Source organism: Ceratotherium simum, chromosome 2 (assembly GCF_057802395.1).
Source record: "Ceratotherium simum simum isolate JZ-2026a chromosome 2, ASM5780239v1, whole genome shotgun sequence".
Classification (NCBI taxonomy): Eukaryota; Metazoa; Chordata; class Mammalia; order Perissodactyla; family Rhinocerotidae; genus Ceratotherium; species Ceratotherium simum.
In genome coordinates, this window is record NC_141901.1 from 20,679,161 (window position 1) to 20,701,341 (window position 22,181).

A 22,181-nucleotide genomic window follows, 5' to 3' on the forward strand; every position below is an offset into this window, starting at 1 on the left:
TTCATTCTTTAACTAAGAAGTAGATCCATCTGCAATAGAGCTGACCAGGAAGATATTAGAGGAGCAACTGATTTTCCCTGGAGCTCTCCATGGTGCTTGCTCCATGGTACTTCAGACCGTTCTACTCCTTGGTTCCTTGTAGACTCACTCCAATTCAGAAACCTAGACTCTGGTCCGCTGTGGTCCTTCTTTTCTCTTACTGTTTTGTGGATCGAGGCTACCTATTTACAATTTTAGAATGCCGGTAGTTATCTAGTTTTGCCTCAGCTCTGCTCACACTGCAGCAACCTGTGTATTCCTGACTCAGATCCTTTCACAGACTGACCAACGTGACATTCTAACTCAGAGTAGTAATGTAGCTCATTATGAACTTTTAAAAGTTGTACAAATAAATATACTACTTAAAACACAACTATCAGAATTTCTGTCCCATACAAACCCTATCCAGTGTCTAGTGTCTAGAAAATTTCCTGTTGTGCTTGGAGCCATTATGCCTTTCCTAGATTTCCCTCTTTTTAATTACGGAAGCCATGAGGTTAGGATGGTTCTGTGCAGGAGTGATACTTCTAGATATTCTGTGGCAGAGAGATGCTTTTTGAAGCCAAATTCTAATTTTAATATTACCCACAGTTTAAATCTACATGATATAAAGACCAAATAGAAAAGCATTAAATCAGTAGTTTTCGTCATACTAATTTTATTACATATATAGACAATGATATTAAGATGGCTAAAATAATTTGGAAGGGAAGAGGGGGAAGAAATATGTAGCTGGACTACCTCTCTTCTTGACTCAAGTTATAGAATTAGCTAAGTTTTCTTTTCCCCTCCAAGACCTTCATTGTATTTAGTTCTCCTCCAACCTACTATGTCTATAACATGTGAGAATCCAAAGTCTTCTCTCAACATTTCTGGAGTTTCCTGAAAGTTTACTTTTTTATGGTCTTCTTGCCTCCTAATTATTTGTGTGTTGATTCTAACCTTTCATACTTTGATACAGGGCAAGGCTCAGCCCCTTCAAGAATTTCACAGAAAATCCATTAACAACAATCTTTCTGTGAGTTTAGTAGATTTTCCTGTAGATATGGGGACATGTCTTGAAGCACCTTGTGCCCTTCTGCTCCCTCCTTGCCCCTCATCCTTCTTTCTCCCCATTTCATCTCTGCTTCTCTCCTCTGTGTAGTCTCAGGAGTTCTGTATTACTCTTCTATTATGTAGAGCAGTTCAGCATGTTTCAACCTTTACCCTGAAACCAGAAAATTGAATCCTTGAAATAATCATGAGAAATGCATGGGGTAGCCATAGAGGTCGGTTTCTAGAGCCTCATCGAGTTCACATCCCAGCTCTGCCACCTGCTGTATCTGTGACTTTGAGCAAATGACTTAACCTCTCTGATCTGTAAAACGAGGATAAAAATAGTGCTATTTCTTTTGTAAAGATTAAAGGTGATAATTTTTGTAAAAGATTTAGCCTGTTGTACAGAATGCATTTTGTATGTGTTTATACTTTTTTCTCCTTTTTACATTTACTGGTTCATTTTACCATCATTATACATAAAAACTTTTTGTTCCTATTACACTAATATTTGAAAAAGGGAGCTTGGCTAATAAATAGACTAAAATAATAGCTTACTTGAAAAAGACAGACTAAAATAATAAACTATTGGCACTTTCTTATGAAGAAATTTAATGTGATGATTTGTGTTCCTAAAATATTGTCCAAATATTGAAGCAATTTTTTAAGAGAATGATATATGCATGTGGGAGTATCAGAGGTCATTTTAAACTAAATTAGTTTAAATTTTTTAAATTATATTTTTAAACCATAATTTTGCTATATTTGTGATGTTGTTTGCTCCCATTGCCCTGATTAATCCAAAGTTGGATATAGTTGTGCATAAAAACTGACTCACTTGGAAATATTTTTTACTTACAAACCCTTTTAATTCTATGTAAACATTCCTACTGTTTACGTATAATCTAGAAACATAAAATTAAAATATTTTGTTATTTAATTTACTATCCTTTGTATTTTTAGCGTTGCTCAGAGAATAGTAAACCTACATCCTTACTTCTACATACTTTGTTAATTAGTGAGGTATTTTAAGGATAAAAATTAATTTATTTTACAATAATTTTATAGAAGTTATAAGAAGCTCCCTATTTATCCATTTTGCTTTATTTCTAATGTATTATTTAGCAACAGTGGATGCCATATTTTCAAACACTTGGGTAATTTCTAATTTTCTCACTTCAATAGTAAGCACCACTCTTGCAACAGACTCTTTGTCACTTGGTTTGTGCACAGAACACTTGGCAGATGACTAGCACTTGTTGGCAGTCATTTGGCAAATTATGTGTCGTATTTGCCTTTGGTGGCCTCAATGGCTGTGAGCAGCAAGGCAGCTAGCAATAATATATGATGTCAGTGAATAAATATAAATCAACTCATCATAATAATTGACCCTTCTAATTGTCCTCACATGAAATCAGTAGGCAATAGTGTCTTCAGTAAAGCTTTACATGATCTAAAGCAGTTGAAATTAGACTTAGCAAGGTTTTATATCCTTTAGGACATCAATCCTAATTAAACACTCTGTAGTTTCCCTGTAGGAAATCCCCAATTTAAAATTGGAGGACAATCCATAGTTTCCTTTTTTCTTTGTCTGTTACGTGGAATGCACAACATTTTCCTTCAGAAGTAATGGAATAAGTGGTGGTACTGAGACCTCTATACTAACACATACAATCCTTTGTAACCCTTATGAAAGTGAGCTGTAGTCATTAGTAGTGTCATTTATGCTTAAAATACATCAACACTGTTTTCGTGATGTGGTTTTTTTCTTTTCCCTCACTTTCACTTTTCTTTCCTTTGAGTTCTTGCAGGTTCTGCTCAATGAGGAATAAATATGGTAGCAACAGAGACGTATCTCCTCATCTTTCCACTCTTCACTGCCAAATAATGAGCCACAGTGATTTAGGGAATACTCCTTAGATCACAGGGTTTTGGAGGTTGCGTGTCTTTAATCATGGTGTGGCTTAATCTGGCTGTTCACCAGACTAAAATTATATATATATTTCTAGTGCATTCTGTCATCGCTATGATACCTAAATATGTGCTGCTCAGTGTTGAGATTGAGATCCATATTTGGTGCTCTGGTTATCATCTGAATGTTTTTCTCTCACTCCCATCTCTCACTTCTACTTAAATGTTGCTATCATGTAGTCATTTTATTTTGAGACAGAATCTCAGTGATCAATATAATAAAATAATGGTGAACTCTTGTTCATAAGCCTTAGGTGGTTTTTAAAATGCAGATTCCTAGACTCTGCGGACCAGCAATTCTGATTCAGTAAATCTGGGCTGGAGTTCAGCAGTCTGCATTTTTAACAAACAACCCAAGTGATTTTGTGTAGGTGTAGATATTGGTAGTCCTCAGATCATATTTTGAGAGATACTGAGGTAGAGGCTAACCCTGACTTACCTTGCCCTCAGGAGCACTGTGGTGAAGATCCCAGAGCCTACTTTTTTTTTTGGTGAGGAAGATTGGCCCTGAGCTAACACCGATTGCCAGTCTTCCTCTTTTTTTACTTGAGGAAGATTGTTGCTGAGCTAACATCTATGCCCATCTTTCTCTATTTCTTGTATGTGGGACGCTGCCACAGCATGGCTTGATGAGTGGTGTGTAGGTCCACACCCGAGATTGGAACCCGCAAACCCTGGGCTGCCGAAGCGGAGCATGGGAACTTAACCACTATGCTGCCGGGCCGGCCCTGCAGAGCCTGACCTTTTGATTAAAACCCCACCTCTGCAGTTAGGAAACCGTGTGAACTTGGACAAGCGATTTAACAACTTGGTGCCTCAATCTCCTTGTCTGTACATGGTGGTGATAATGATGACATATATCTGAGAGAATTGTAATGAGGATTAAATAAGCCAATGTATTCGAAGAGTCTGGGCTTGGGAAGTGCCCAGTAAACATTAGTGTTATTATTTTATCCCGTGGCCCTAATCCAAGTTGCTTACTTATGCACATTTGAGTCAGTTCCATGCTTAGTTATCATTCAATATTTAGCCCAGCCATCTTCTCCTTTAGGAGGTTTTAGCAGAACTACAGGCTAGTCTATGCTCCTTTTATGTATTTCTATGCTCCTTTTATGTATTTCTTTTTTTTTTAAATAATTTTATTTATTTTTTCCCCCAAAGCCCCAGTAGATAGTTGTATGTCATAACTGCACATCCTTCTAGTTGCTGTATGTGGGACGCGGCCTCAGCATGGCCGGAGAAGCAGTGCGTTGGTGCGCGCCCGGGATCCGAACCAGGGCCGCCAGTAGTGGAGCTTGTGCACTTAACCGCTAAGCCATGGGGCCAGCCCTCCTTTTATGTATTTCTATCACTGCATCATGTTTTTTTTTTTTTTTTTATTTTTTTAATTTTTTTGTATATTGCAGTAACATTGGTTTTTAACATTGTAAAAATTTCAGGTGTACATCATTGTACTTCTATTTCTGCATAGATTACATCATGTTCACCACCAAAATACTAATTACAACCCATCACCACACACATGTACCCAATTATCCCTTTCACCCTCCTCCCTCCCCTTCCTCTGGTAACCACCAATCCAATCTCTGTCCCTATGTGTTTGTTTATTGTTGTTATTATCTACTACTTAATGAAGGAAATCATACGGTATTTGACCTTCTCCCTCTGACTTATTTCACTTTGCATCATGCCCTCAATGTCCATCCATGTTGTCACAAATGGCTGGATTTCATCGTTTCTTATGGCTGAGTAGTATTCCATTGTGTATATATACCACAGCTTTTTTATCCATTCGTCCCTTGATGGGCACTTAGGTTGCTTCCAAGTCTTGGCTATCGTGAATAAGGCTGCAATGAACACAGGGGTGCATGTACCTTTGCAAATTGGTGTTTTCAAGTTCTTTGGATAAATACCCAACAGTGGAATAGCTGGATCATATGGTAGTTCTATCGTTGATTTTTTGAGGAATCTCCATACTGTTTTCCATAGTGGCTGCACCAGTTTGCACTCCCACCAGCAGTGTATGAGAGTTCCCTTCTCTCCACAACCTCTCCAACACATGTTGTTTCCTGTCTTGTTTTTTTTTTTTTTTTTTTTAAAGATTTTATTTATTTATTTTTCCCCCAAAGCCCCAGTACATAGTTGTGTGTCATAGCTGCACATCCTTCCAGTTGCTGTATGTGGGACGCGGCCTCAGCATGGCTGGAGGAGCGGTGCCTCGGTGCGCACCCGGGATCCGAACCCGGGCCGCCGGCAGCGGAGAGCACGCACTTAACCGCTAAGCCACGGGGCCGGCCCTCCTGTCTTGTTAATTATAGCCATTCTGACGGGTGTGAGGTGATATCTCATTGTAGTTTTGATTTGCATTTCCCTGATAGTTAGTGATTTTGAACATCTTTTCATGTGTCTGTTGGCCATCTGTATATCTTCTTTGGAGAAATGTCTGTTCAGGTCTTTTGCCCATTTTTTAATTGGGTTGGTAGTTTTTTTGTTGTTGAGATGCATGAGTTCTTTATATATTTTGGAGATTAAGCCCTTATCAGATGTATGGTTTGCAAATATCTTCTCCCAATTGTTAGGTTGTCTTTTCGTTTTGTTGATGGTTTCCTTTGCTGTGCAGAAGCTTTTTAGTTTGATGTAGTCCCACTTGTTTATTTTTTCTATTGTTTCTCTTGCCCGGTCAGATGTGGTGTTTGAAAAGATGTTGCTAAGACTGATGTCGAAGAGCGTACTGCCTATGTTTTCTTCTAGAACTTTCACAGTTTCAGGTCTTACATTCAAGTCTTTAATCCATTTGGAGTTAATTTTTGTGTATGGTGTAAGGTAAGAGTCTACTTTCATTTTTTTGCATATGGCTATCCAGTTTTCCCAACACCATTTGTTGAAGAGACTTTCTTTTCCCCATTGTATGTTCTTGGCTCCTTTGTCAAAGATTAGCTGTCCATAGATGTGTGGGTTTATTTCTGGGCTTTCGATTCTAGTCCATTGATCTGTGTGTCTGTTTTTGTGCCAGTACCATGCTGTTTTGGTTACTATAGCTTTGTAGTATATTTTGAAATCAGGGAGTGTGATACCTCCAGCTTTGTTCTTTTTTCTCAGGATTCCTTTAGCTATTCAGGGTCTTTTGTTGTTCCATATAAATTTTAGGATTCTTTGTTCTATTTCTGTGAAAAATGTTGTTGGAACTTTGATAGGGATTGCATTGAATCTATAGATGGCTTTAGGAAGTATGGACATCTTAACTATGTTAATTCTTCCAATCCAAGAGCACGGAATATCTTTCCATTTCTTTGTGTCTTCTTCAATTTCTTTCAGAAATGTTTTATAGTTTTCGGTGTACAGATCTTTCACCTCTTTGGTTAAGTTTATTCCTAGGTATTTTATTCTTTTGTTGCAATTGTAAATGGGATGGTATTCTTAATTTCTCTTTCTGCTACTTCGTTGTTAGTGTACAGAAATGCAACTGATTTTTGTATGTTGATTTTGTATCCTGCAACTTTACCATATTCGTTTATTACTTCTAAAAGTTTTCTGGTGGATTCTTTAGGGTTTTCTATATATAAAATCATGTCATCTGCAAATAGTGACAGTTTCACTTCTTCCTTTCCAATTTGGATCCCTTTTATTTCTTTCTCTTGCCTGATTGCTCTGGCTAGGACTTCCAATACTATGTTAAATAGGAGTGGTGACAGTGGGCATCCTTGTCTGGTTCCTGTTCTTAGAGGGATAGCTTTCAGTTTTTCACCATTGAGGATGATATTAGCTGTGGGTTTCTCATATATGGTCTTTATTATGTTGAGGTACTTTCCTTCTATACCCATTTTATTCAGAGTTTTTATCATAAATGGATGCTGGATCTTGTCAAATGCTTTCTCTGCATCTATTGAGATGATCATGTGATTTTTGTTCTTCATTTTATTAATGTGGTGTATTACGTTGATTGATTTGCGAATGTTAAACCATCCCTGCATACCTGGAATAAATCCCACTTGATCATGGTGTATAATCTTTTAATGTATTGTTGTATGCGATTTGCTAGTATTTTGTTGAGGATTTTCGCATCGATGTTCATCAGTGATATTGGCCTGTAATTTTCTTTTTTGTGTTGTCCTTGTCTGGTTTTGGTATCAGGGTAATGTCAGCTTCGTAGAATGAGTTAGGAGCTTCCCCCTCCTCAATTTTTGGAAGAGTTTGAGAAGGATAGGTATTAAGACTTCTTTGAATGTTTGGTAGAATTCACCAGGGAAGCCGTCTGGTCCTGGACTTTTATTTTTGGGGAGGTTTTTGATTACTGTTTCGATCTCCTTACTGGTGATTGGTCTATTCAAATTCTCTACTTCTTCTTGATCCAGTTTTGGAAGGTTGTATGATTCTAAGAATTTATCCATTTCTTCCAGATTGTTGAGTTGGTTGGCATATAGTTTTTCATAGTATTCTCTTATAATCTTTTGTATTTCTGAGGTGTCTGTTGTAAGCTCTCCTCTTTCATTTCTGATTTTACTTATTTGTGCCTTCTCTCTTTTTTTCTTGGTGAGTCTAGCTAAAGGTTTGTCTATTTTGTTGATCTTTTCAAAGAACCAGCTCTTGGTTTTATTAATTTTTTCTATTGTTTTTTTGGTCTCTATTTCATTTATTTCTGCTCTGATTTTTATTATTTCCCTTCTTCTACTGATTTTGGGCTTTGTTTGTTCTTCTTTTTCCAGTTCCTTTAGGTGCATTGTTAGATTGTTTATTTGAGATTTTTCTTGTTTGTTGAGATAGGCCTGTATTGCTATAAACTTCCCTCTTAGAACCGCTTTTGCTGTATCCCATAAATTCTGGCATGTCGTATTTTCATTTTCATTTGTCTCCAGGTATTTTTGATTTCTTCTTTGATTTCTTCATTAACCCAGTCGTTGTTCAGTAGCATTTTGTTTAATCTCCATGTATTTGTGGCTTTTCTGATTTTCTTCCTATAGTTGATTTCTAGTTTCATACCTTTGTGGTCAGAAAAGATGCTTGGTATTATTTCAATCTTCTTAAATTTATGGAGACTTGTTTTGTGGCCTAATATGTGATCAATCCTGGAGAATGTTCCATGTGCATTTGAAAAGAACGTGTATTCTTCGGTTTTGGATGGAATGCTCTGTATATATCTACTAGGTCCATCTGTTCTAGTGTGTCGTTTAAGGCCAATGTTTCCTTATTGATCTTCTGTTTGGATGATCTATCCGTTGGTGTAAGTGGAGTGTTAAAGTCCCCTACTATTATTGTGTTACTGTCTATTTCTGTTTTTATGTCTGTTAATAATTGCTTTATATATTTAGGTGCACCTACATTGGGTGCGTAGATATTTACAAGTGTTATATCCTCTTGTTGGATTGTTCCCTTGATCATTATGTAATGCCCTTCTTTGTCTCGTTTTACAGTTTTTGTTTTAAAGTCTATTTTGTCTGATATGAGTACTGCTACCCCAGCTTTCTTTTCATTGCCATTTGCGTGGAGTATCTTTTTCCATCCCTTCACTTTCAGTTTGTGAGTGTCTTTAGGTCTGAAGTGTGTCTCTTGTATGCAGCATATATATGGGTCTTGTTTTTATCCAGTCAGCCACCCTATGCCTTTTAATTGGAGCATTTAGTCCATTGACGTTTAAAGTAGCTATTGATAAGTATGTACTTACTGCCATTGTTTAACTTTTTTTTTCTCAGTGTTTTAGTAGTCCTTCTCTGTTCCTTACTTCTTCTATACAGAATTGATGGTCACTTTAGTTTGACCTCTGTCTGAAAGCTGTACTCTTTAACTCCCCTCCTCCCTCCTTTTATGTTTTTGATATCATATGCAACCTCTTTTTTGTGCATTTGTATCCATTACGTTCTAATCGTGGAAATAGATAATTTTTCCTATTTGTGGTCTTCTCTTTTCCCCTTAAATCAGTCCCTTTAACATTTCTTGTAACACTGGTTTCTTGGTGACAAACTCCTTTAATTTTTGCTTATCTGGGAAAATTTTGATCTCTCCTTCCATTTTGAACGATAACCTTGCTGGGTAGAGTATTCTTGGCTGTAAGTTTTTTCCTTTTAGCACTTTAAATATATCATGCCATTCTCTTCTAGCCTGTAAGGTTTCTGCTGAGAAGTCAGCTGATAGCCTTATGGGGTTTCCTTTGTATGTAACTTGACATTCTCTTGTGGCTTTTAGGATTCTCTCTTTATCTTTAATTCTGGACATTTTGATTATGATGTGTCTTGGTGTGGGCCTCTTTGGGTTTCTCTTGTTTGAGGCTCTCTGTGCCTCCTGTACCTGGATGTCTGTTTCCTTCCTTAGGTTAGGGAAGTTTTCATCTATTATTTCTTGAAATAGATTCTCTGCCCCCTTGTCTCGCTCTTCTCCTTCCGGGACACCTATAACACGGATGTTAGTGCGCTTGATGTTGTCCCAGAGGTCCCTTAGACTGTCCTCACTCTTTTTAATTCTTTTCTCTTTTACCTGTTCACCTTGGGTAATTTCTTCTAGTCTTTCTTCCAGCTCACAGATCCGTGCTTCTGTATCCTCTACTCTGCTTTTGAGTCCCTCTAATGAGTTTTTCATTTCCAGTATTGTATTCTTCATTTCTGATTGGTTCTTTTTTATATCTTCCATTTCTTTGTTGACATTCTCACTGAGTCCATCTATTCTTCTCCCCAGATCAGTGAGCATCCTTAACACTCTTAGTTTGAACTCTCTGTCAGGTAGGTTGCTCATTTCTGTTTCACTAAGTTCCTTTTCTGGGGTTTTGTCCTGTTCCCTTACTTGGAATGTATTCTTTTGCCTCTTCATTTTGCCTCTTTCCCTGTGCTTGTGTCTACGTATTAGGTAGGTCAGCTACGTCTCCTGCTCTTGGATAGGTGACCTTATGTAAGTGATGGCTTAGGAGGCTTCCAGTGTGCTTCCCTCAGTTCTCAATGTTCCAGGGGTGACCCCTATGTGGGCTACGTGTATCCTTCTGCTGTGGCCTGTTTGCTCTCCCTGTAGGCGCCCAGGGAGGCTGAGTTATGCTCCTGGCCAGCTGTTGTAATGCTCAGCTGCTTGTAGTTGTTGTGGGCCCTTCAGTCTCTTTATCAGCTGTGGGGAGCTCCAGCACAGTTGGCTGCAAGTTCTAATACCACATTTGTGTTGCAGTATTTCTTTTAAGTGAGTAGGCCCCCACCGTGGCAGGTTGTTAGGCTCAGGGCCTTACAATTGCTGTAAGCCTCTAGCCTATTAGGTCTCTTGTCAGCTCTCTGAGGATTGCAGCTGGGTGGGGCTGGCCTCAGGCACAGGAGCACCCAATTGTTTCAGGTTTTGGAAGGTGGAGCAAACCTCCTATGTGGGTCTTTGAGAAGTACAAGTCTTCTGTGGCTGAGAAGCCCTGCCGCCCACAGGTCCACACACACAGTCAACACAGTCCTGCCCGTGTGAGCGCCCGACCTCCCCAAGCGGACCCAGTCTCTCCAAGGCGGGAGCCCCACACACTCTGCCACCGCCCCACACTCTCCACCCGCTTCTTGTGCACACCCTGCCCCGCTCAAGTCAGCTCAGTTGCCAGGCTGCAGAGAATCCAGTCACCAATCTATGCAGGCCCACACGTTGCCTGAGGGCTTGTTGTTGGGTGGGGCTAGTCTCTAGGGTGGGCTGCCTGCCCTGGCTGAGCTGGATTAAATCGGTGCTCTAGCGGGTGGAGCAGACCCTGGGCCAGCAGGTCTCAGGGAGAACTCCAATGGCGTCTGTGTCAGCACGCTCACACCAGGCCACAACAATGGCCGCCGCCAATGTCCCAGTCCCTGGAGAGGTCTCACCCCTCACCGAGATGCACTCAGGGCCTATTAGGTGAGTCTCTTGTCACCGAAGCACTGTGCACCTTTCTTTCTGGTGATTTTAGGATGCTTTCTGGAACGGGTGAGTTTGTGCACGGGCCCTTTAAGAGCCAGTTTTAGTTTCTTTGTGAACCGGGTTTTCTGGGGGTGCTACCCAATGCTTTAGTAGCAGGCAAAGTCAGATATTATGCTGCTGGTCTCGATTGTGCTGGGTCCACAAAATGCCCCCAGTGGGGGCGCTCCCCGGCTCAGGGCCCCGCGCCTCCAGGGAGGCTGCGTACCTGTGAGCTGCTCCCGGCGGCCGTGAAGCTGGCGGCTTGTGAAGGCGGCGTTTTTCTCTCCAGAAGGGAGTCTCTGCCTCTTCTACCCCAGTTAGGATTGTCCGTTGTTGCAGGAGTTCCTCTTATCCAGTTTTCAGTTCTGTCTCAGGGGTAATTTTTCCACGAGTAGTTGTAAATTGGCTGTGTCCACGGGAGGAGGTGAGTTCAGAGTCTGCCTACGCCGCCATCTTGACTCCGCCTCCACTGCATCATGTTAAAGATTTCTGTTTCTCCATCTGTCTCCCTCACTGGCTGTGAGCTCTTAGAGGATGAGGACCAGGTTTTACTCATACTGTGCCTCCACACTCGATTAGGACACTCCCGACCTGAGGGTGCCCGTCAGCTGGGATCTGGATAATGGTCAGCTCTCCTGCTTGTCCTGGCTGTATCTTCCCAGAGGCAAAGACAAAGGAAACATTTTCCAGAATGAAACCTGGATGGTGTTTAGGGGAGAACATTCATTCATTTTGTCCATATTTGCTGAACATCTGCCGTGTGAACCATAGTGAACAAAGCAAATCCATGTTCTCGTGGAGCTTTTACAGATTTACTTCAGATCTATTCACTAGTGACTAAAAACCTAAATCTTTTATCATTGGGTATGCGGTATATTACTGAATTGTATTTTATTTATTTATTTATTTTTATTTTTTTTTTGTGTGAGGAAGATCAGCCCTGAGCTAACATCTACCAATCCTCCTCTTTTTGCTGAGGAAGACTGGCCCTGGGCTAACATCTGTACCCATCTTCCTCCACTTTACATGGGACGCCACAACAGCATGGTCTGACAAGCGGTTCGTTGTTGCGCGCCTGGGATCTGAACCGGTGAACCCCGAGCCACTGTAGCGGAGCGCGCACACTTAACCGCTTGCGCCACCGGGCTGGCCCCCTGAATTATGTTTTAGAGCAGTCCCCTGGGATATGTATTATAAAACTTGCATTTAAGATATATTGCATCATAGTTAAGTTCAGAACACCCAAATCTGAGCCTCAGTTATTGGTCATCAATCCTAATGCAACAGTCTGTAATTTCCCACACTAATTAGTGTTTAGTGTGACTAACATCTTGGATCAACTGCTGATGAGACTTGTCATTAAACATTTTTCAGACTTCTAGCAGTGGAAGGCACTCTGTTCGCATCACTGGCCTCAGTACGATTGATTTCCGAGCTGGTTTTTCCCGAAAGCCCACCCTGGACTTCAAAAAAACAGTCAATAGACCGGTGCAAGGTTTGTATGTGCATGTTACTTAAACTGGCATAGTAGATATCCAAGTGCAAACTATTTCACAGACTGTCTGTGATTTTATAATTTTGTAATATTCCACAAAATTGGGAAACATAGCGTCTTTACTTTAAACATGAGTGCACTCTTGACCTAGTCACTTTTTCTCAAAGTGTAGTCCCAAGACCAGTGATACTGAAATTACTCAGGGAGCTTATCAAAAGTTAAGATTCCTGGGCCCCACCCCACGTCTCCTGAATTAGAACCACAGAAGGCGGGGCCCAGGAATATGCCCTTTAACGAGCACCCCAATTGATTCCTAAACTTACTTAGCTTTGAAAACTACTGACCCAGATCTTGAAACTTTCTCTTGCTGACGTTTATAAATTACCTTGTTGTCAAGGTGAAAATGTGGATTGTGTTTATGTAAATAGCTAAAAAATTAAAGACACCATGTGTCATTGTATGTTCAAAGATGAAATTATTGCCAATTTTTAAAGCTTGTTCTTCCTCTTATTTTATTCATGCATGATTATTTATAGTTTTATAGCTAAAAAGAAAGTTCAATCCTATTTTGACTCTAAATTTCTTTTTTTGTGGTTGTTGCTTATTTTTATTGCTGTAGTTACTGGAAGGATACAAATAGTGAATCTTTAAAAATATTCATGTAATCAAGCATCGTATAACACAATATCACAATTCTAATTTTTCTACGTATAAACGTAGTTAAAATACTTTAAAAATAATTAGGATTTCCTAAGTTTCTCTGATCATGAATAAACTGTCTTTTATGTAGAAAAAATTCTACAATTAGGTGACAATTTGTATGATGGAGTGTAGTATTCATACTTATGGTACTAGTTATCTGTTATTATAATGCAAAACCTTATTTGACATATAACCTCAATTGCATGTTACTTGTAAATAATGGCAAATCTTTCTCCTGTAGGAGTACCTACCTATGTGCTGCTGAATACTTCTGGAATTTCCGTCCCAGCTAAAGTAGATCGTCTTGAACTTCTGAGTATCTCGGGCAGTTCTCTTAAGACTATTCCTGTTAAATATTACCCAGATCGAAAACCTTATGGCATATGGAATATTTCTGACTTTATACCACCAAATGAAGCTTTCTTTCTCAAAGTAACAGGCTATGATAAGGAAGATTATCTCTTCCAGAGGGTATCAAGTGTTTCCTTCTCCAGTATCATCCCAGGTGAGACATCATTTTATTCGACATTTTATTCGATAGCTTAAGGGGGTGTTGTGGTCCTGTAAGTAAAGAATGGACTATAAAGTCAAAAATAATATCCTCACAGTACTACTGAATTACCAAATTGATGGGCATTTACACTTAGGTAACACAATTTTTCTTAATTGTATAAATAAAGCACATCCAAAGTTTCATGTTGAGTCTCCCCGATTGTAGATCTGAAAATTTTGACTACTTCAATCAAAGTGAGAACTGCGCCTGGGAAATTCCTGTGCTCTTGCTGCCCCTAAAACAGCCTGGCACATGTGTTTGATGTTTGATGAAGCTATCAAAATTGGCTAAACAGGCTAAATTTTTATAAACGATTGTCAGAAAACTTCTACTTTGTGAACAGTAGTTCATTGTAAACAACCGGTGATGATTCTGCCTTTAAACGTTGATTAGTTAGTTAATTAGTAAGCTAGTTACTTATATGTTTCCTACATATAGAGATGAGATCACAGATTAGGGATTATTTGGAGGTATAAGGTAGCATTTCAGTTTGTCTATAATTGAGCTATTTCTCAAGGCTGATGACTGAACTCAGATCAAAACTTTAGAACTGTGGCTGGAACCATGGACAGAAGAATATATCTAAGGATTGTTTCTAATATTGTACTATTGGATGGAGGGACAATAATTTATCATCAATACATAAGGTTGTGATTTGGGGATTTCAGGAACAGCTCTACAGCTATTGTTTAATAGTTGAGAATGGTGAGAATAGAACCAACCTCCATGTTTCCTCATATACAGTATTCAAAGTTAGTTGTCTTAGCCCCTAAATTGAATACCCCAAAATTTATTGAGTTCTTAAAAATCAGTTTTTCCATTCCTTTTGGAAAAACAATCACTCTATGAATTCAATTCTAAGAAATGTGGATTCTTTTCTTATATTTACATTTTTAAAATCGAAATGCCTTCTACGATTGATGTAATGTAATTATTTGGTAGCTTTTTGCTCTATCTTGGTGGTACAAAAAATGTGTCTTAAAATCAACGGAGTTTTAGATTCAATGAATACTTTATTAAGGTGTCCATGGAGATATCGGAAATTAATAAGCTTTGATTAAAGATGTTTAAAGTGATTTTTAGGGATTTAGATAAACTGGAATGCATAGAATTTACTGGAATAATTTAAGTATGAAGCTTTTGAATGGGTTAACAAGAAGTACCCAATATCATCGTGACCTTCTTGCTCATGTTCTTTTTTTCCTAGATGCTCCCAAAGTTGCAATGCCCAAGAAAACCCCAGGATACTACCTGCAGCCAGGCCAAATTTCCTGCTCTGTTGAGAGTCTTCTGCCCTTTACCTTGAGCTTTGTCAGAAATGGAGTTACGCTTGGAGTAGACCAGTACTTAAAGTGTGTAAATATTTTTATTAGTAATAATATATAGCATTAAACATCTAAATACAATGATACATACTTATTTTAATGTACTTTTTCTTTGGAAATTCTCATTTCTTTGCTCCATTGTCTTGGAATATAGCAGTGAACAAAACAGACGCAGGTCTGTGTCCTTGTGGAGTTTATATTGTAATGGAGGAAGATAGAAAACAGATATAATAGGATATAATATGTTAATATAATCAATGCTAGAATACTTTCAAGGGTTGATTCAGGTTTTATAGAATCTGAGTTTTATATAACTTGAGAGTTCTTTATTAAGACAAAGAATACATAATTATGAATACAAAGTTGCCAAACCTTGGAAGGGGCCTTGTAAATGAAAGGCCTCAAAACTTAAACATTATTGGCTTCAGGGTAAACATGTCTCTGACTCTGATTTAAGTGTTATGATAAGTGGATCTGATAAGTGCTAGGGTAAATGTAGAGCAGGTTAATTGGGGCGAGTAATGCTGGTAGGTGGGTGGGGTACATGTGTTTTTGGCCAAGTTGCAATTTTAAAATTCAGGATAAGGGGCATTTGAGCAAAGACCTGAACATGGTGAGAGAGATGGTCATGCAGATATCCAGGGAAGAGCGTTCACACACCAGGAACAGCAAGTGCAAAAGCACAAAGGTAGGAGTGGACTGGGCATGTGGGAAAGAAAGAGAGGGAAGAAGCCAGTGGGCTAGAGCGCAGTGAGCCAGGAGAAGGGTAGAAATGAGGCCAGGGAGAAGTGGGGTGTCCTGGGGGTGGGGCGACAGGTGGCGCAGAAGAGTGTGTGGCTACTGCATATAACAATCAGTGGGTGAGATTTTCTTATGAAGATGGGTGAATTTTTTAGACAAATATAAGTAATCTAATGATAAAAATTAAGTAGACCTTGAAAACTGGGGGATGATTTCTGGAAAATGTTTTTTTAACTTACCATGAAACAAACTACATTTTGGGAAAAACTCCAGGAATTATTTTATAAAACTTTTATGCTGTTAAGTCAATATTAACATAAATACCTTCTGTAAGATGTTAAATATTTGACAGTATTAGCTTATACAGTTTGTTTTTGGGGGTCATTTTAAGCAAAAGTGATGGCAGGAATGTTCATTACAACTTTAGAAAATTTTCCTTTATTTAAAGATTGAACTGTATTATTTCCTGCGACTTTTTTTTTTTGCATAGTATATCTTGATGATTTACTTAGCTGCGTGCTTAATAACCAGCAACATAACTGACCATGATATCAAATGCTGAAGCAACATAACTGACTGATGAAATCAAATAATTCTGCTTTGTGTTTAAATAGTCAAATTTTTTCAAAGACACTTGAGATTCTTTATAAACATTCATTCATTAAGTCCACACAATTCCTGGGAGGTAAGCCACAAGAATTCTTTCTCTCATTTTTCCAGCTCTGTGGCCCAGAGATGTGACATGTCTTGCTGACAAATGTTAAACTCTTTGGATGTGAGAGGCTAGGGACAAAATTAGGCTTGGGTGGTGAGGGACTGATACTGTAATCCTGATTCACTTGCATGTCTCTGCCCTGGATTTCCTAATAACTTGAGACATGTGACTTAATCTTTGTTATGTTAGTCGCTATGGTCACTAGGGGATGTAAGAGAGAATTGGTTTGCATTAGCAGCAGCATTCTATTTGACATGTTCTTTCCCCTATTCGAAAGGCCATCCCTTCAAAACTTTATGGTGGCCATGTAGTTTTAATGTCAACTGAGAAGCCTACATGAAAAAAATAGAATTAGTTTCATGTAGCATTTCATAAACAAGAGAGGAACAAGTATAACTGTAAAGAATATTCTTCAGCAGTCTTTACACTGGTTATGTGCATTTGAGCAAATTCCTTGTCCTTCTTCCTGGATCTCAACTTTCCTATTTTTAAAATAAGGGACTTGGGACTAGAAGAATTGTCACTTTCTGCTCTAAAATTTCCATGTGTCTAAGTTTTTGATGAATCCTAATATATGCTTGACTCTGAGGTAGGCACTGCAGAAGACATGAAAGACTGTATGTATTTGAAACTCTTACTTTGCTGGAACCTACCGGTACCTCCTAGACAATGACATGTATAAACTTGGGCTTAGCATAGTGCTGTTAAGCATTCAAGATATGGATTAGGTGATCAGTATAGCTTAGAGTGAAGTCATATCCTGTTTTCTTCTGATTGTGACAGTAAGGACCACTGGCACCTAGTGCGTACACAATATGCGCTATTGGGAAGGAAACAACATTTACTGAAGCAAATATTCTCAGTTACACTAAAATACATAGAACAATGACCTTGCTTATTTTCTCACTTTTCTGATGATCGGCACCTGTGCCTTGACTTTCTCTTACAAACTCTATGTTAGTGCTAAATACGTATCAAGAGCTCAGTAAGTTCTTTGATTCTGGGTATGGTTTGTTGGGGTGGTGAGAGATCTGGAGTCATTACTGTGAGGTGTTAATCTTACACCACTTCCAGACTTCAGTGGAAGGTGTCTTGACTCTGCAATGGGTTTTTCAATGCATCTGTATCTTGAATGTTTAAAAGGTTATAAATAGCTATGGATGATTGTGAGAAAAATTATGAAAATATTTATGACATTTCAATCATATTTTAAAATAATAAGATGATGCCTGTTTTGTAGATTATTGGAATCTTTTAAATAAGGATTAAATATCTGGTGCTAAGACATTTCCAAAAGTGAGAAACAATTTGAACAGTGTTAGCGGTCCAAGTGTAAATATTTGTTAAATGAATGAATACATAATATAGCAAAGATTTTTTTTTTACCTAAATGACATTTGACTACAAAACTAATAATTTTTTTCTTTTCTCATTGTATACATAGATTGAACCAGATATGGTATATAGCCTTATGTGGAGCTTATATATAAGAAGGTTAAAGAGAATTTATCCTTTTGGAATCAAAAAGTCTCTTTTCTACCTTCAAACTTGTGAATTACCTGGCTGGATTGCTTTGGCTAATAACCCCACTGGACGTGACCCAACACCAGAAATGATAGGGGAAGGAGAGAGAATTTATGGAGTGTTTCTGTGTTAGCTCTTTCTCTTACATTTTGACATCCCCAGAAAATGTTTCCCTAAGGAAATTTACAATGTCTCTAACTTATTGTCTTTGTTGTATCTTTTGCTCAGAGTGCAGAAGCTTAACTTTCTAATTAAAATACTAAAGTTGTGTGATTTTAAGCTATAAAAAACTTTGCAGTTTAATTTATTTTCTTTACATTGTTCTTTTGAGTGAATACTGCAAAACAAATAGTGAAATCACTGCTTTCAACTTGGTCTTGTTTTTATTGTAACTAAAAAGGTTTCTATTTTCTTACCCTAGAGAGTCTGCCAGTGTGAACTGGGATATTGAAAAGGTCACTTTATCTGATGAAGGCTCCTACGAGTGCATTGCTGTCAGCAGTGCAGGGACTGGAAGGGCACAGACGTTTTTCGATGTGTCAGGTAATCATCACTAATTGCTTTGCAGTTGCCTGAGTATTAACATAGCTATGGAAATGGGATGTTTGCTAATCCTGGCTTCACTGCATATTAGCTGTGTAGCCTTCTTTGGGCCAGTCACTTAAGGACTCAATGCCTTGGTTTCCCTAACTATAAGATGAGGGTAGTATATGTAAAGCACTAGAAGAGAGCCTGGCCCATAGAAACACTTAATAGACATTAGCTATTATTATTATCATCATCATCATCATCATTATTATTATAGGAGCTTAATAAATATATTTTGAAAGGGCCATATAGCATTTTCCTTTGAGAAAATAAAATTTAAGAAAAAGGAGGAATCTATTCTGTTAATAACAAGGTTAAACTTTCCCTTTCCCACATTCGTAATGAGCGGAGTGCTTTTATGAAGGATTCTGACATCTAAATTGAAGACAATAATGAAAGTGATCATGTATAAGAAGCACAGGACCTCAATGGCTACAATATTGGTATTAAGAAGGGCAGAAGACTTGCTAACTATTTGACATTTAAATAGTATGTTTCCTATGAATAAATGGGAGGCAAAGCTCAGATTATTTTATAAGGTAGAAAATATTTTAGTGAAAAAGATCATTTTTTCCTTTAATCTCCCAGAATTCTTAGGAAACAAAAAAGACTACTATATAGAATTAATGGTCGGGATTTAAGTCATGTACTCAGCATATACCTAGAATTTATTGGAAACTCTGTTTCGAATGAATTATTTTCTACCTGCCTTTTAGATCAGTCTTGCTGTGTGTTTAGTAGTAATCCTATTCTGACCTAAATGTAGCCCCTGAGTTTGCAACAATGTCTGTACCTGCGTTTAGTATTGATCTACATTTTCTTGAGACAATTTAAGACAAAAGAAGCTTTATAATTGTAGAACTTTTTAGAAGTCTAGGATTTATGTTTGTTATCAAGTCCAAGCCGAATTTTAAAATGGAAGCGTGCGTGTTCTTGTAGTAAATTATTTGTATTTTCTTATTCTTAGAAAAATAAAGTTTCTCTTCTGAAACAATTTAGCAAGTTGACATGCATCATAAACTGTTCATTTTTTCATCTCCAATAATTATGAAAAGCATTGGAATTGTGTCAACATTCCTCAGCTTCTGGGAAAACAAACACTTGAGCACTTGAGTTTTTTTCCGAGCAATATTAATTAAGAGAAGGACAACAGGGAAGGAGGTTTAAGTGAGTTCATTCAGGCATCTTGCATAAATAACTGAGAAGTGCCAGCAAGAACTTGCGAACTGACTTAAGAATTTGACTCTGTGGTGTCAGTAACTTCCGTATGTGTGTTCTACACGTGCCCTTCCAGTATTCATCTTTGCCAGCTAAGCAGTGGTATCACTAGGAAATTGTACTGTGCCCAAGCCAGTTTTCAGGGATTGTGCCCCACTCAGTCAATTATGAAAGAAGGGCAGAAGCGTTGATGGTATGGCAGTGACTGTAATAGCAGATGTAGCAAGCAAGTGCCCCTTTGGACTTGAAAGAGTGGCCATTTTTTTTCTGGGCTGACTTTTGCTTGACCTATCAGCCTCAAACCTCCACCCGCTTCTGAATCTCCTTTAGCCTAGGCTGAGGTCTCAGCTTATCCACCCTGCGGTAACTGCTTACTGGCACGTTGGAATCAGGTGCGAATTTACAGGATAGTTACAGCTTATATTTTGGGCCAGAGTGTTAGGAAACAAGGCTTTATTGGATCATGATATTTTTGTATTACCGTGGGTATTATTTTTTGAAGTCAAAGAGCACCCAAAAGCAGTTTAAAGAAAAGCTCAAGTTCTACCAATAGGTCACCTCTATTTTTTTTCATCATTTTATTCTAGCTGACATGTTTAAGGATTTTCGGTTCATTGGAAATATTGGTTATTGATTGTTTTAAATGCAAAATGGGTATAAAAAACACTATACTTGTCTTTTATTGCATATAAACGTATAGAAACTAGTGAATAAAACTGAAGAAGCAGGAAAAAATTCTTTTCAAATGATATTTGGTAGTTTAGTCTTATAACCAGGTTATATTAATTTTCTCTACTGAATTTCTTTATTAACACAATGCCCCTCCCCCAACACACACACACACACACACACTCTCTCTCTCTCTCCCCCCCCCCAAAATCCTGTTTAAGTCAAATGCTGAATAGAGAACACTTGTCAAGAGCATGTCAGTGACAGGCAATCTTAAATTATAATTACAGGATACTCTTTTAGAACAGGCTAAGACTTGGAAATAATATTACACCACCTCATCATTTTATAGCTAAAAAAACTGAAGCCCAGAGGAGGCAAGTGACCCCTTTATAATCAGATGAGTACGTAGTGAGAAGTAGATTCCTGGCCTCCAGGTTCTCAGTCCAGTGATCTTCACCTAATGTCACAAGGGCTGTGCTTGTCATTCTTCCTCTCTTAGTTTTAAGGTTCTGTCTCTGGTTCCCTAATCTTAGCCTCAGTTGTTCTTTCACTTAGGAAGGCTGCCCCTCAAACTCCCAGGGCCAAGCTATTTCTGGTGATTTGTTATCTTGGTCTCTTGCAAACTGCTGTAATTCTCTTTCATCATCTCCTCATCACCACCAAATTTATTTATGTATTCATAAGCATTTCAATGTACTTAACATTGATTATCTCTAGATAGTTATGCAGTGGTGGATTTGTAGGTCATATTTTAAATCTTATCTGTCCCTGTATGTTATTAGAAAGTTGGCATTTTACCTATTTGTATTTATATTTGAAGAGGAGACAGACTCAGAGACAGAGTTTGTATGCTAGTTCGTTATTGGGGAGTTTTCTAGGCAAAAGCACCTGTAAGGGAGTGAGCCAAGTGGAAGGAGTTAAATTGTGATGTAGTCACAACAGGGGACTCAGCTGATCCCACAGGGAGCTCTGGAGCTGAGATGGCTCTGTATTGAGGCAAGAGGGCTGGGCCTTTGTTTCCTCAATAAGTTGTCACTGGAAGTGGGCTGCACTGGAAAGGGGGCCTAACCCTGAGTGTGTTTAGCTCCGTTGGCTGGGAGCTATGGGTAGCTAATAGGCTTAGCAGCTGGGAAATGAGTGCCTTGGTCCTTAAAGGGGATCTAGGCTGGTACCCAGCATCCCCTCCATGCCCATAATATGGGATTTTACATTTTCTAAAAATCTCATAAAACCCCTGGTCTACTTGAAGAAGTGGTTTAAAAAGAACGCAAAAGAATACCACATAAAACATCTTGTGGTCTTCAGAAGGATTTTGGTAGAGCATGAACATGTACACACAATAATCACTTCCAGGTGTTTGGTGGTCTATATCATCTTATATGTTAGAATCATAGAACCTTAGTGCTAGAAGGGATCTTTACAATAACCTAATTTAATCATCTCATTTATCAGATAGGGAAACAAACACAGTGAGTAAATTGGCTTATCTAAGGTCACACAATAGTTAGGGGTAGAACTAGACAGCTTATGTTTGCCAGATTCAGCGAATAAAAACATAAGATGTCCAGTTAAATTTGAATTTCATATAAGTGTGTCTCAAGTATTTCATGAGACATACTTATACCAAAATATTATTTGATGTTCATCTGAAATCCAAATTTAACAAAGCATTCTGTATTTTATCTGTCAAACTTAGTCATACTCCAATCAGAACTTCCTAACATTGTCATGTACTCT

General features: G+C 38.3%; 1 protein-coding gene across 4 annotated transcripts in view; it reads left to right on the forward strand.

Annotated features, from left to right (window-relative positions):
• HMCN1 (hemicentin 1) overlaps window positions 1-22,181 on the forward strand; it is a 465,592-nt gene that overhangs the window by 174,587 nt on the left and 268,824 nt on the right. For all 4 annotated transcript variants that reach the window (XM_087439017.1, XM_004424923.3, XM_087439001.1 and 1 more), the window contains exons 7-10: window positions 12,286-12,406; window positions 13,350-13,613; window positions 14,869-15,013; window positions 18,388-18,509. In XM_087439017.1, the coding sequence (XP_087295143.1) occupies window positions 12,286-12,406; window positions 13,350-13,613; window positions 14,869-15,013; window positions 18,388-18,509 (652 nt within the window). The remainder of the gene's footprint in view (window positions 1-12,285; window positions 12,407-13,349; window positions 13,614-14,868; window positions 15,014-18,387; window positions 18,510-22,181) is intronic.